At 33.7% G+C, this 14,164-nt stretch overlaps 1 protein-coding gene across 2 annotated transcripts; it reads left to right on the top strand.

Moving 5' to 3' along the window:
- The first annotated feature begins 1,859 nt into the window (after window positions 1–1,859).
- LOC126973021 (eukaryotic translation initiation factor 4E-1A-like) lies at window positions 1,860–14,049 on the top strand. Of its 2 annotated transcripts, none has more exons than XM_050820148.1 (5): window positions 1,860–2,141; window positions 7,219–7,454; window positions 8,517–8,694; window positions 12,167–12,254; window positions 13,647–14,049. In XM_050820148.1, exons 2-5 carry the CDS (start codon window positions 7,243–7,245, stop codon window positions 13,799–13,801), a joined length of 633 nt encoding a protein of 210 aa, XP_050676105.1. In that variant the 5' UTR covers window positions 1,860–2,141; window positions 7,219–7,242; the 3' UTR covers window positions 13,802–14,049. The 2 variants fall into 2 exon arrangements, with proteins under 2 accessions (XP_050676105.1, XP_050676106.1); XM_050820149.1 differs by lacking the exon at window positions 1,860–2,141 and adding an exon at window positions 2,190–2,290.
- Window positions 14,050–14,164: the final 115 nt, after the last annotated feature.

Below are 14,164 nucleotides of genomic sequence, written 5' to 3'. Positions count from 1 at the left end.
TCTAGTCCATTTGGTCTCCAAGAATTAGTACCCACTGTAGTTGGTTGATCATTATTTAAGAGCATTAAGTCATTATCGTCCATTACATCCATGATGTCTCTACCTCTAGAATTGGTTCTATTACAACCCCAAATGGTATGGTGAGCATTAAAATCACCAGCAATTATTAGTGGTTTTGGAATACTATGCAACAGTCTATTAAATTTAGATTTGTCAAAGTTAGGTACACTGTTGCCAGGACTATAAAAGCTAACAATTGAGATGTCTTTTTGTTTGTATTTAATTTTGATTGCTACATTTTATATGTCTCTAAGTTTTGAAAATAAATGCCATTTCTAACAAAAACTGAAAAATTTCTTATTATTGTATAACCTCTGATAGAAAACTGTATATTTGGTTTAAGCCAAGTTTCTGATATAAGTGCTATGTGTATGTCCTGCTCATAAAGTAGGTTTTGAAGCTCAAGTCTGTTACTTAACAGACTTTGAGCATTCCTCTGTACTATGTTAAGTTTGTGACAGTTGAATGTGACGTTTTATTTTTAATTTGTATGGTATCTTTGATAGCTGAACTAATTGCGTGTGAGCTAATACTTTGATTCTGTGTTTTATTTATTGTAATGACTTTGATTATTGCTGCTGGATTGGACAAAATTAAATTAATGATGTCTTGTGTGTTCTCTGTCTTAGTGAGTGTTGGAAAGTTTGTTGGATGTTTAAATAAATCTGATAATAGTGTTTTAATTTTATTTTTACTGTCCAATATCTTTTTTTGTTTTATAGGGCATTGACCTGATCTTGCAAGATGGTTACCTTTACAGTGTACACATACTGCTTTGTCAATAGGTATAGTACATTCTTTATATGAATGATTTTCAGTGCAGATTGAGCAACGCTGAGCATTCTTATAGAATTTAGCCAAGTGGTCAAACCTAAGGCATCGGAAACACTGCTTAACTGGCGGCACATAAGGTCGCACTGGTAGACGCCACATCTTTAAGTGAACGTAATCTGGGAGTGAAGTAGATGACGCAAAGGTAATAATGACTGCCTGTGTAAGTTGTAATATAAAACCACTATCGGATTTGTTTTTTTTTCATTATACGCCGAACAGAAATATTTTTTTTTGTACTTGACAAAGATTTGAAATTTTTTTTGTTGGACATATCAATTGGTACGGAGGAAATCACTCCAGACAATTCAGTGGCACCAGCTGGGATGGACGCCTTAATATTTTGTTCCCTTAAAAATGTCGTATTGTCTAGGAATGTATTAGCCAAATTGGGGTCGTTCAAACACTACTCCTATCTTCTATTTGTTCAGTTTCTTAAGATATTTAATGCCTTTAATGAAGCGCGATAAGTAGCTACTAAGAGTTAGCATGTCACGACTACCAAGTGGCTGTTCAGTGACACTCTCTATGAAGACTTATAAATTCATGACAGGCACCTGCGTCTTCCGGATATCGGCGACAATAGTCGGCCACCCTATATGGCAAATAAAAGTCCTCGTGGTCTTCCAATACTGTACGCGAATCTGAGTATTCGCTACTTTCAGAGGTGGAATCTAGAATTGACTCACCTTTATCTCGTTCCGGCTTGGTTTTTTTCCGCCTTTTCGACATCTCTTAGCACAAACCTAAATCACTAAATATATAGACTTTTACTTATACTAAATAAATTAAATGATAAACATATACAAACACTTAGATACTTATCAAAAATATGAGGATAATATACAATATAATAGAAATATTTAATTTTATATTTAAAAAGACCGCCCTAAGCGTTCAAGAGTTCCCGCGCTTTTTTTTCGCTCCATAAACAAGTTACTGAGATTATATGACATGAACAGACTTTTAAACTTAGTACGTCATGGAGGAATGCTCTAATAGATCACAAATCAGAATCCTTTTGTTGCCCTTACAAACTCTAGACAAGACTGCATCCTTCACATTTTCAAAATCCTCATATGGTGCTGATGGAGGTCTATTGGTAGATTTTATACAAGCTAAGCTGTATAATATTAATGAGCCACCATGTATTGAGTTAACTCGGCTAAATGAACTACCAACTTGGTGATTAGTGAAGTTAAACATGATGTGATGTGATTTAAGCCAGTGTTCAGTAATACAGAGTATATGTATGTTATTGCAATTCATGTATATTTCAATTTCAAGTTCCTTATTTAACATACCCTGAATATTTTGGTGTACCAGATTAACAACATTATGACAACAATTAAATTTTGATTTGTTTGATACTATACTATAACATGGTTCATTGCAAGAGGTATTCTCTATTGTCTTATAAATTAATTGGAATAATTTCCAAGGTCTTATTTTTATTATCAATGTCAAATTTAGACTGCTCAATAGAAGCAGTGTGATACACCAAGTTTTTGGCTGATTGTATAAAATAATATGATAGCAATATAGCTAATCCTTATTTTAAATATATTGGAATAATATTTCTCATAGAGAAATTAGATTTAATATAATTATTTATATCAATCAAATGAAATTTATTTCTATTATTGCATATTAACATGTCAAGTTATAAATTCAATTTATATCTGATATCATTTTCAGATTGTGGCAATCTGTGACCGTAGGGGAAAGTAAACAAAACAACATTCTTTATGTTTAGAGAATCTAAACACTCAAACTGCTTGATTAGCTGTGTTCTGTTTGTATTTCCTCTGTCTCCAATTAATAACATTAAGGTAGTGTCAGGGGTGAAGAAGTCCTGGTAAACAATAATTTGTTACTGTCTGTCCCAGCTCACTTGAAATAAGCCGGCCTATACCTTTACCTAAGTTATCACTAAACATTACAATTGCTATTCACATTATTTGTTTTAAAGGAACTGATAGACTTAGTATTAGATGAGCTTGTGTTTTGTATATATTTGTGTGAAGGTAATTGCTGATTAAAAAGAGGCTCACAAATGGGCTCAGATTTCTTCTCTAAGTTATAGGAAACACATTTGTGGTGTTTTGTCAAGGACTCCTTGTTTAAAAGAAGTTCATCTAAAGCCAGTACTTGATCCTTCACTTGTTTGTTTGTAACATTGTATCTGTTATTCATTGTTTGCAATGATTTCTGTAGATTTAGAATTTCATTATTTAATTTATTTATATCTGATTCATATTTTAATTGGTTGTTATGAATTGTTAATGAGTTTAATCATAATCCACAAATACTTTTATAGTATTGTGTTTACACAATGGCATTTTTAAAATATTTTATTGCGACGCAAACAGATCTATCACAGACGATGGCTAATCTCATAATGGGGGCCGATCGTCTTATATTAGTGTAGGTGTATGCGTGGGGCTTTGAATTTACACATTTACCGGCTTGTTTTGGTGCCTCACTGTTATGTAAGGCGACACGGAGTCCTTATTATTTTACTTGTCCGTGACTGCATGTTGTGAATGGCGGGAGTGCGGGTGGCGCTAGCTTCGAAGGTTTTTCCTGGATGCCTTAAGAATACAATGCAAATCGCCATAAATGTGGCAAATGTTATCAAAAGCAACCCCTTCAATGAATGAGTTGCTAAACCAGTTTTCTGATTGAACATTTCAGATGAATTTGGCTTATCTTGTTGATATTTTCACACTTGAATAAATTAAACTTACAAATACAAGGTTCCGGAAACAAACAGTCAGATGTTGCAAATGTATTTTTATTTGAAGTTTAATTGCCTTTATTTGCAAACTTCTGTTATGGTTGGGCAAAATTGGGGACAACAATTATTGAAGAGTCATTAAGAATTCAATCGTTAGGTACTTCCACATTCCAATACAGAATCTAAAGTTGATCGAAAACTGATTCGCAACCCATTTAGTATGGATGCTGGTGAAGTAACAGAAGTAATCCAAGAAAAACTCAGCATATAACGATAGGAACTGTAAGGATGCATTGAATGCAATTCACTTGAGAAGTTTTGGTGGAAAAAAAAAAAGAAATTTCTTACACCAAAATTCGTGAATTCGCCCTGCGCTATCTAATGTTTTTTTCTACTACCTATTTCTGAGAGCAAGGGTTTTCTACTTTGTTGGCAATTAAAACAAAGCAAGGAATCGAATCGAAAAAAGTAGGCTATGATTTGTGCGTGGCTTTGAGACAATAAAGAATTCGAAGTGGTCCCTGGCTTAGAAAAGGTTAGGGAACCACTGGTTTAGATGGTTTATTTTTATGGAAGTGGACAAACGAGCGTACGGTTCACCTCATGTTAAGTGATCACCATTGCCAAATTCACTTGCAGCACTAGAGGAATCACAGGAGCGTTGCCGGCCTTTTAGAAACGTACACGTTTCTAAAAGGCAAAAAACGTATGCGTTTTTTTTGGAGGTACCCATTTCACCCGTATCGTCCCGGACACACCACATAAGGAAGGTCATTTCACAGCCTAGTTGTATACTTACGTGCGACAAAGTTCCTTAAAAACCGCACTGGAGGAACGCCACACATGCAGATGGTGGGGATGATGTAAGAGGATATAGAGGTTCCAAGCTGTGACTGGCTGTGACCCAATGAAGTTCACTATTATCTGGATAAACAAAAACTAAAACAAAAAATAAAAACCAATAGTGTTGTGTGTATTACCAATGTTTCACACTAATCAAACTGCAAATATCAAAATAAATAACAACTTGGAGTAGGTGGGTACCTGATTATAGGCAGAGTGACAGGCAGTGGCGTAGCGTGCCTTGGCGGGGCCCAATATAAAAATTTGCTTGAAGGCCCTTATGAAGGGTGAAGGTTTCTCACAAAAGAAAAAATATGTTTGCTTAAAATTAAAAGAAATATTTACACTTTTTCCAAACAATTTAAACTAAATGTAGGGGAACCTGTTGTATTTAGGACAGTTTTTTAGATATCCTTTTTTTATTATTTTACGAACTGTAGGTACTCAAACCATTTTTGCATATTTTGAAAGGTCAATTATTTGAGTATCCACCACCAAAATACAAGAAATTCTTCTATTTTAGCCGACATTAAGTGATAGTTTAGTTCTAATAATTAAATTTTAACCTAGGTGAATGTCATGCAGATTTATTTTTATTTCGATGTTCTAAATAAATATCAGAATTGATAATAGTTGTAATAATAAAATTAAAATAAGTTATACTTTTTGTTCCAAAATGTTCACAAAGCAGCTGTCTAAATTATGATTACATCGTCCTTTTTTGGTATATTTTGTCTCTCGGCATGTGGCGCCATCTATAAGATTTATGTTACATTTGTTATTAGGAAATTTACTTGAGATGTCGCTTTTTTAATGGGTTAAATATACAAAATTAATGTATACCCAAATTTACTTCCCCATGAATCATGATGCATAAGTTATAAATGTTCGTATGTTCGTAAAACTCCTATCTCACCTTATTCACTGCCGTTCAACATTAATACTTTTTAATTATTATTTTTTTATTTAGTCACTTTGAATCGGCTTAGATGCTTTATTACTTGGCTTCAACATCGTTACTCAACTGAGAAGAAACTGAAAGAAACACGGCGAAATTTTTTTTGATAACATAATATAATAGATTCAGAGACTCAATATAAATGATTAACAGTAGGTAAGAATCAATATAATTAAATAAGAGCAATCTATTTACCTGTCAAACAGCCTTACCATCATTGAAGGCTTTTAAACTGTGATTGGACTTATAACTCAATTTCCTTTAATATACCTAATGTTAAAACTGACTTATGCCTGACTAATTTTGAATATCATTTGGCAGAGTATTGTAAAATCGTATAAGTAGGTAGGTACTTACAGTTTCCTACAATAATTAATGAACATTTAGTGAACAGTACACACACTATTTAGCTTTCGTTTGTTAGGTTTCTTCCGCCGTTGTGCGCTATACGTGTACAAGGAATTAGGGGTCTGCACCTGAAATTCGCATCCTTATTTTGATGGAAGGGGAAGAAGCACACAAGAGATATACAGCCTCCCTTCAACCCCCAAAGCGTGAAATGGAGTTTATTTTTATATATCTTCGTCTATTTTACGTCGCCTACGCAGCTTCCATCCACCCTCCGCGCTTCCGGCTTTAATAAAACATCTAGGGGTAGGGCAGACAAATACCGGTTGGAAGTCGTAGGACATAGCGTAGGTATTGAGTAAAAAATGATAATTGTAATAACTTATAAATAAAACAAATATTTATTGTATAAATATTTTGTTCTACCCTACTTTTATCTCTCGAACAACCACGATCACTATTATGTACATACTTTAATGCACAGAGCACACTTTATTAAATCTTTGAAAAAGTTTATACTCGATGGCCTAAAAAAGGATATTGTGTGTCCTTACGTACGCACGCAAGAAGTTTTTCTTCTTTGGCTTAATAAACCAAAATCTAAAATGTATCTATGTATTTTAAGTTTGTAGAAAAAACAATATTGTATAGTATAATTTGCCAAGATACTGCAAGGTATTCTGTAATTTTCACATTTTCCGCGTTGGCTGTACTGGTGTGTCACCTTTGCCATTCCTTGAAGTAGAAATAAAACTACTCACCAGAGATATATTTTTTTTTGGTTCTGTTCGTCCATCTAACTCACCAGAGATAAGAACACACAAGGAGGGTAGAGACAGTACCTACCTATGTACAATACATTTCCCGCCCATTTAGCCGCAATTAGAGAACTTGTGGTATTTGTTGTTTATAAATAAATAAAATTACAAAGTGGTAGAAAAATTATTGTATGCGACATGTTGTATTAGTAAGTACCCACGACATTCGCTTTTTTGACACTTCTTATACAACTGGTGCATAAAATATTATAATAGTCTGAATGACAAAATGTTGAAAAACGTTCCGTTTCACCATCACACAATGTTAATTTTTTCTATAAACTATAATCATAATTATTTTTTGAACGTGACTGTGAACTGAACCTATGCGCATACGTACACCATAAAGTCCTCTTTTTTGTGACGCTTTCTATCTTCATCAATAATACTAGCTGTTTATCTTAAAAGTATATAATATAGGTTATAAATTTTTTAAAATACCCTCGTAATAAAATACCTGCACTTTGTGCTCTTTGATATTCATTCGAATTCGTGTTACGTTGCAATAACTTTCAATGCTCCTGCTTGTTATTACTCAAAAATAAAGTATTTATTTAAGAAAATATTTCCTTTGAATATTATAACTATACTACTACTTAATTGTTATATAAAATTTATAGGTTAAGACTGAGCTTTAGATAATAATGGCTTGTTGCTTAGAGCCTGCAAAGATTGAGGAGAAGATAAAAAACAACACGCAAAGTAAAGTCAAAATTCTGCCAGAGCCTGTAAGTGTGATAAAACATCCGCTACAATATTCCTGGAGTCTTTGGATTTACGTAAATGATAAATCCAAAACATGGGAAGAAAATTTGATTGAACTTACAACATTCGACACAGTTGAAGACTTCTGGTGGTAAGTGAAAAAATATTATTACTTTGACAAGATTTGATTTTAACTCCGTTCTGCTCTCTGGACACAGAGACATGACACACAGTTTTTAGGTTATAATTTAAAGGCTTTCAAACATCGAGGTAATAAGTAAGGTAAGTTACATTCTATTATCTAGGTACCTATCTCCATACCTATCGCTATGTTAACCTATAGATAAGTGTAATAATAGTAGCTATATATGACTAGGTATATAACGTGTCTACGTACCTATACCTATAATATACTTCTTATAGTTGGAAACTTCACTGGTGAAAGTGTAAGTTTTAAGATTTGTTAATATTTAAGTATCATAATTCTGTTTGTTTCCTATACATGAATAAATAAATAAATATATATCTCTATTTTTACAAATAATATACTGTAGGTAGGTACATTACATTTTATTATTAGAAAATATTTTTTTCTTAATTATGTATTTGAAAAACTTTTTCTTAAATCGTTTATACGTCAAGATAGAAGAATACAGCTGTGAAAACGTCGAAAAAAAATTGAGTTTAGAACTAACTTTTTAATTCACGCACACTAACACAAAATGTCATACAATCGCAAAACATAAAGTGTAAGACGTAGCTTGTCACGCACACTAAACTAATAATCCTGGCATGTTTGTTTTTATCGGTCTAACAGCAAGAGATTTTAACTAGACGTATAAATTATCTAAGGTATATAGATGTAAAATACCTAACTAATTACGCAATAATAAGTAATAAGACAATTAATTCTAAGGTCATAAATCCCAGAAGGCGTCTCAACTCTCAGTGCGTACCCAATCCATGATCTATTGTTGTCGCTATCTTCATAATATCTACAATTGATTGTGGACTACCAGCTACAGATTGAGACGTTTAGAACTATTGTAAGGTTCCATATTAAAAGCTCGTGGTAATCTTAAAATACGTGTGCTGGAGTGAGGAGGACTCGGGACAACACGATGGTGATTACTTACCATCAGGTGACATGTTAGGAACTACCTACGATCCATAAATAGTCTATATGTTCTTATACTTATTTAACAAATTGCAGTCTTTACCACCATATAAAACTACCGACCGAGCTGCGGCAGGGTAACGACTATGCGGTCTTCAAGAAGGGCGTGCGGCCCATGTGGGAAGACGATGCCAACAAGATGGGTGGACGCTGGTTGATCAATATTGACAGAAAACAACGGAGTGCCAATCTGAATAAATATTGGTTGGATATTGTAAGTTTTTTTTTGTTACCACACTACCTAAGAACAATAGGTTTTTTATTACGGCAAGTATTAGATGCTTGTGTGCGTGAAATATTGAAACTCAATGGCATCTTTAAAATTTATTAAAATATAAAATTAATAAAATATTTGAAATGATGAGATAAGTGATCCCAGTGTCTTTCTTATTTTTTGTAATATTATTTTTACAAAGTTTTACTACGCAACCCGGCATTTTAGTTTCAATTATTAGCAAAGTTTAACAGAACATGTGGAACGTCAAAGTCACACATTGTTCGAGACTGGCTCGAGTATGCCTAGTTGGGCGTTGTATTAGTTGCCACACTTTGCGACTACGCCTGCGGTATCTAGTTGGAGCGCACTCCTTAATCTAAGTACCTACATATACACATGGATAGGTGCCTGCAATAATAATTAAAGTGTCAATTATTGACTATCAATGTAAGCTAAACTCAAATCGATATGGTTGAACATAATGGTTGATAAACCTTGGTTAGAATTACATACACGCGCTAAATAGCGGCCATAGATATACCACACTATATACCAGAGCGAGATTTATTTATTAAGAAAACTTACAGATATTTATGACTATGTTGACATCTATTTGTATAAGTACAAGCAAAAAGCCATAAACTAGTTTTCACATATATGATTCTAAATACTTTAAAAAAAATTATTAGAGAGTTACACTATCTTATAATCTATTACATTATTTCTAAGTGTAGAATTGGTACCTACTATATTATAATAACTACATTTTACAGATACCAGCAAGAAGTTTACATTTATAAAACATAATTACACTTAATAATAATATAATTAAAGTTTATCAGATGCCGAATTGCTCCAGGTTTATGCCGAATTGAAGGATTGGCGAATAGGCCTAGTTCTGCAGCATATGCGGTTAAGAAAATTAGACGGTTAACTGACATAACTAGATACGGCGAGATTAGTATACTTTAGTTATTTTCATAGTATTTTGTCCTATGGTATATTGTTATAGGACAGTTCGGCCGATATTAATACCATCTTTGTGCTGCAGAAGAGGGCTATTCGCGCGATATAACCTAGGTCCTAAAGAATCATTAAGAGAAAAATTTAAAGAAATAAACATTTTGTCTGTTGCTTCTGAATACATTTTTGATAATGTTCTGTATGTTCATAAGCACATTGAGGAATTTTCTAGAAACTGTGACATTCACAATGTAAACGAGGAACAAACATAAACTTGTTATGCCTACTACTCGGTTGGTTCGAGTTAGTAAGTCTTTTGTTGGGCAATGTATATGCTTCTACAATATGATCCCAGAAAATGTACAAAACAAATGTGTTACGAAATTTAAAAGAATTGTTAAAAAACGTTTGTGTGGGAAAGGTTATTATAGCATAAACGATTTTCTTAATGACACCACGGACTAGGAATAAAGCGAACACCCTCAGGCTCTTTAATTATAAATGTTAATTGTACGATATCACATTGTAATCCATATTTTATATAAAAAAAAGCCTGCTGAGTTTCTTGCGCCCATTCTTCTCAGGTCTGAGGCAGTCTGTTTTGAATGGGTGGTAGTTTTTGACGTACAATAAGTGATTTTAAATCCTCTTTTGAATAAAAATATTTGAATTTGAATTTAGTTATAAATGTGTCAATTTTGGGGTAAGCATTTAAATAAGTTCGTTAAATTTGGTACTTGTACGGAATAAGGAGTAATTACGGCGATAGAAAGTTTTATAAATTGGGATATGAAAGGGGATGGGATAACGAAGTTGTTTTAGGAACACATAACTTAATTTGTTGTATTGTAATGTACGAGGGGAGGCTCATAAGTAATCTACCTAACTATGAAAGAAAAGACTTTGATGGCTAGTTTTTTTTTATTTTTCTATATAGTCTCCTGCAAGTGAAATACACTTATGACATTTGCAAATAAGTGACATCATGCCGTTATAATAGTAATTTTTATTTTGCTCGTCAAAATGGTCAGTCACAGCCTCCTTCATTTCTTCGTCCGTCGAAAATCTGCGACCCCTCAATTTTTTCTTTAAATCTTTGAATAAGAAATAGTCACAGGGAGCCAGATCTGGACTATAAGGTGGATGGTTAATTTCTGTGAAGCCGTTTTTGCTCAGGGCTGACCTCGCCGTTAAGGCTGTGTGTACAGGAGCATTGTCTTGTAAAATCAGAACACCTTTGCTGAGTTTGCCTCTCCGCTTTTCTTTGATTTGTTCACGAAGCTGGTCAAGCAAGTTTGCATAATATTCAGCATTCATTGTTGTATTTTTAGGCAAATAATCTTTCATCAAAATCCCTTCGACATCCCAAAATACGGTGGCCATTAGTTTTCCAGCCGACGGCCGAACCTTGAACTTCCTTGGCGGCTTTTCTCCTTTAAATTTCCATTGCATTGACTCTTGTTTGCTTTCCGGATCCCACTGGCGAATCCAAGTTTCATCACAGGTCACAATTCGAGAGATAGTCTCTTCTTCTTTACCTTTGACCAGGTCTAGAAATGCCTGACAACATTCTACTCGCCTTTGTTTGTCAAAGGGGGTCAACATTCTAGGGACCCAACGCGCGCTCACCTTGGACATGCCCAAATGTTCGTGAATAATTTCATGAACTCGTTCCTTGCTAATGCCCACATCTCTGGCTATCTCCCACTGCTTGATTCGCCGATCTGCAAGAATCAGGTTCTTCACCTTTTCAACATTATCTGCGGTAACAGCAGAAATTGGCCTTCCACTACGTGGGTCGTCTTCCAGGCTCTCACGGCCATGTTTAAATTGCTTCGACCAAAACTTTATGACGAATTCAGAAGGACTTGAATCACCAAACACCTTTAACATGCGCTCTCTGATCTGCGTAGGCGTATTTCCTTCTTTACTTAGTAATTTAATCACTGCTCGATGCTCAAATTTCATCATTTTACAATTTTCTTTCGACATGGTGAAATCAAAGCCGCGCCAAAAAAACAAAAGCAAGCGAAAAAAATAAGCGTCATAATTTTGAAAAAGGAATAAATATAGAATATGATTTTGCAGTGGCCAGTTCGATTTTCAAAACTTTCTTTAACAAAGTAGATTTTATATCAGCCACCCCTCGTATATGCTGTGAGAATGACTCCGTACGGAGACACAAACATACACCAACTACGAGAGCGTCTTTTTAGTTGCGACACGATTATTTTTGCGTTATAATCACTAGTTTTTACAACTGAACCATCTATAAAATAATGGGATCTATAAAATATGAAATAATGGGACTATTATTATTGAAAGTTTCATCTGAAAAAAAATATATAAGTAATAAATTATCGACTATAATTCAAAAATAATCTAGGCCAATTGTGTCTTATTTTGAGTTAGAAAGTTAAAAATCGCGTCCTTGATTTTATTTGAATGGTGTTTGTTTAGTTTAAGAGTTAGCAGTTAGATATGTTTAAAATAATGATGATTTTAGATTCTTCTCATGATTGGTGAAAACTTCGAAAACTCTGAAGCAATATGTGGCGCTGTTGTTAATATCAGAGGGAAATTTGATAAAATTGGTGAGAAAATGTTCATTTTTATATATATTTTTTAGAAAAACTGATGAGACGAGATAGATGCCAATCTGATGGTAAGTGATGCGCCCTGCTTTATCACAAAGCAGTGTCTCTCAGGATTCCACAAAATTCTGAGCCGTACTGCCATTGGGCTCGTCACTCTGTGACATACGATTTTAAGTGTCACTACCCCAGTAATTTTACTGTGTGCAAGCTCTATTTGTTTCGATTCGAAGCTTGCCGAAGATTGGCCACTTGGCGGTAGAATAAGGCTGCTGTGTGGTACCCATATAGTACGCATGTGCAAAGAAGCCACTCATTGGTATTAAACATATATATTCAACTTTTAAAAATCCTGATAAAATTTTATTATAGATGTCGTGATACAAATATTAAATAGTTTGTAATTTAAAAAGGCTTCAACCGATTACAAGAACGTATACTTCTACTAAGTCCGACTCGCGTTATGCCAGTTTTCGCGCCACCGTTTTCACCACTGTACCCGAAAGCCTGATATAATCTGTATTGGCTAAAGTTTCTGGCGGGTTTTTATGGAATTAATTATCGTAGTAATAAAGTAATCTACCATATAGTATATTAGATGCAAGTGTTTTGTTAAACGGAGAGGTGATAAAACTGGCGGAATTTAGTTATTTCCATAGTATTATGTCCTATGATATATTGCTGTGGGGCAACGCTGCCGATATTAATACAATATTTAAGGTAACTTATTAAAGAAGAGGGCTATTCGCCCCATTTATAACCTAGGTCTTAAAGAATCATTGAGAGCCAAATTTAAAGAAATTAACATCTTGACTGTTGATTCTCAATATATTCTTGATAATGTAATGTATGTTCATAGGCACATAAGTGAATTTGCTAGACACTGTCATAACCATAACGCCAACACCAGGGACAGACATAAACTTATAATGCCTACTGCTCGGCTAAGTCGAGTTAGTAAGTCTTTTGTGGGGCGATGTATATGCTTTTATAACATGATCCCAGAAAATATTTAAAACAAAAGTATTACGATATTCAAAAGAATTGTTAAAAAACGTTTGTGTGGTAAAGGTTACTATAACATAAATAACCTTCACTTAACACAAATTGGGAATGTAATGACCGCCCCCAGGCTATTAAATAATAAGTTTAATGGTACGATATTACTTTGTAAACATATTTTTAATGGCAAAAAAGCCCGCATTCTTTTTGGAAGTGGTGGGCAGTTTTTGACTATCAATAAGTGATAGTTGACTATAAATAAACGTTATGTGACACGTTTAAATAAAAACATTTGAGTTTGAATTTATTAACAACATTCTGTTGATTTTGATCTCACATAATTAATGTACTGAAAAAATTGTATCATTAATGTTCGTTAAAATTTTCTAGGTGTTTGGACAGGACATACATACACGAAACCCGTCGTTGAAATAGGAAAGACATTGAAAGAGGTGCTCGGCATTCAGACAAAGTTTGGATTCGAGGTCCACCGAGATACGATGTCTAAGCAAGGTTCAACAAGCAAATTCCTGTACATTGTTTAATACTTAAGAATAACTACCAGCGACTACCATTACCACGTTACAAATATCTGATCGAAGAGTATGTTGTAATAAATAATAAAACTACAATTATTGAATAATTGTTTTTTTCCGAATACTGTTTTGTTTCTACTTTAAATGTATTGGCTTAGACACGGAATACTTATTAAAAGTTAAGAATTACTAAAGTCTTAAGTCGTGCTTAACTTTTATGAGAGTAATGTGTCTTTCATAAATAAAAAATATTTAAACTTGAGTGTTTTATTTCCATGTGTAATTTTACAGTTAGCTTTTATATATTACTCAAAATAGTATCATGTTTCACGTATTGAACGTTATATACTGTAGTATTACACCTCTAGCTCA

The sequence above is a fragment of the Leptidea sinapis genome, chromosome 28 (assembly GCF_905404315.1).
Source record: "Leptidea sinapis chromosome 28, ilLepSina1.1, whole genome shotgun sequence".
Lineage (NCBI taxonomy): Eukaryota > Metazoa > Arthropoda > Insecta > Lepidoptera > Pieridae > Leptidea > Leptidea sinapis.
This window is presented reverse-complemented; position numbering and strand designations above follow the sequence as displayed.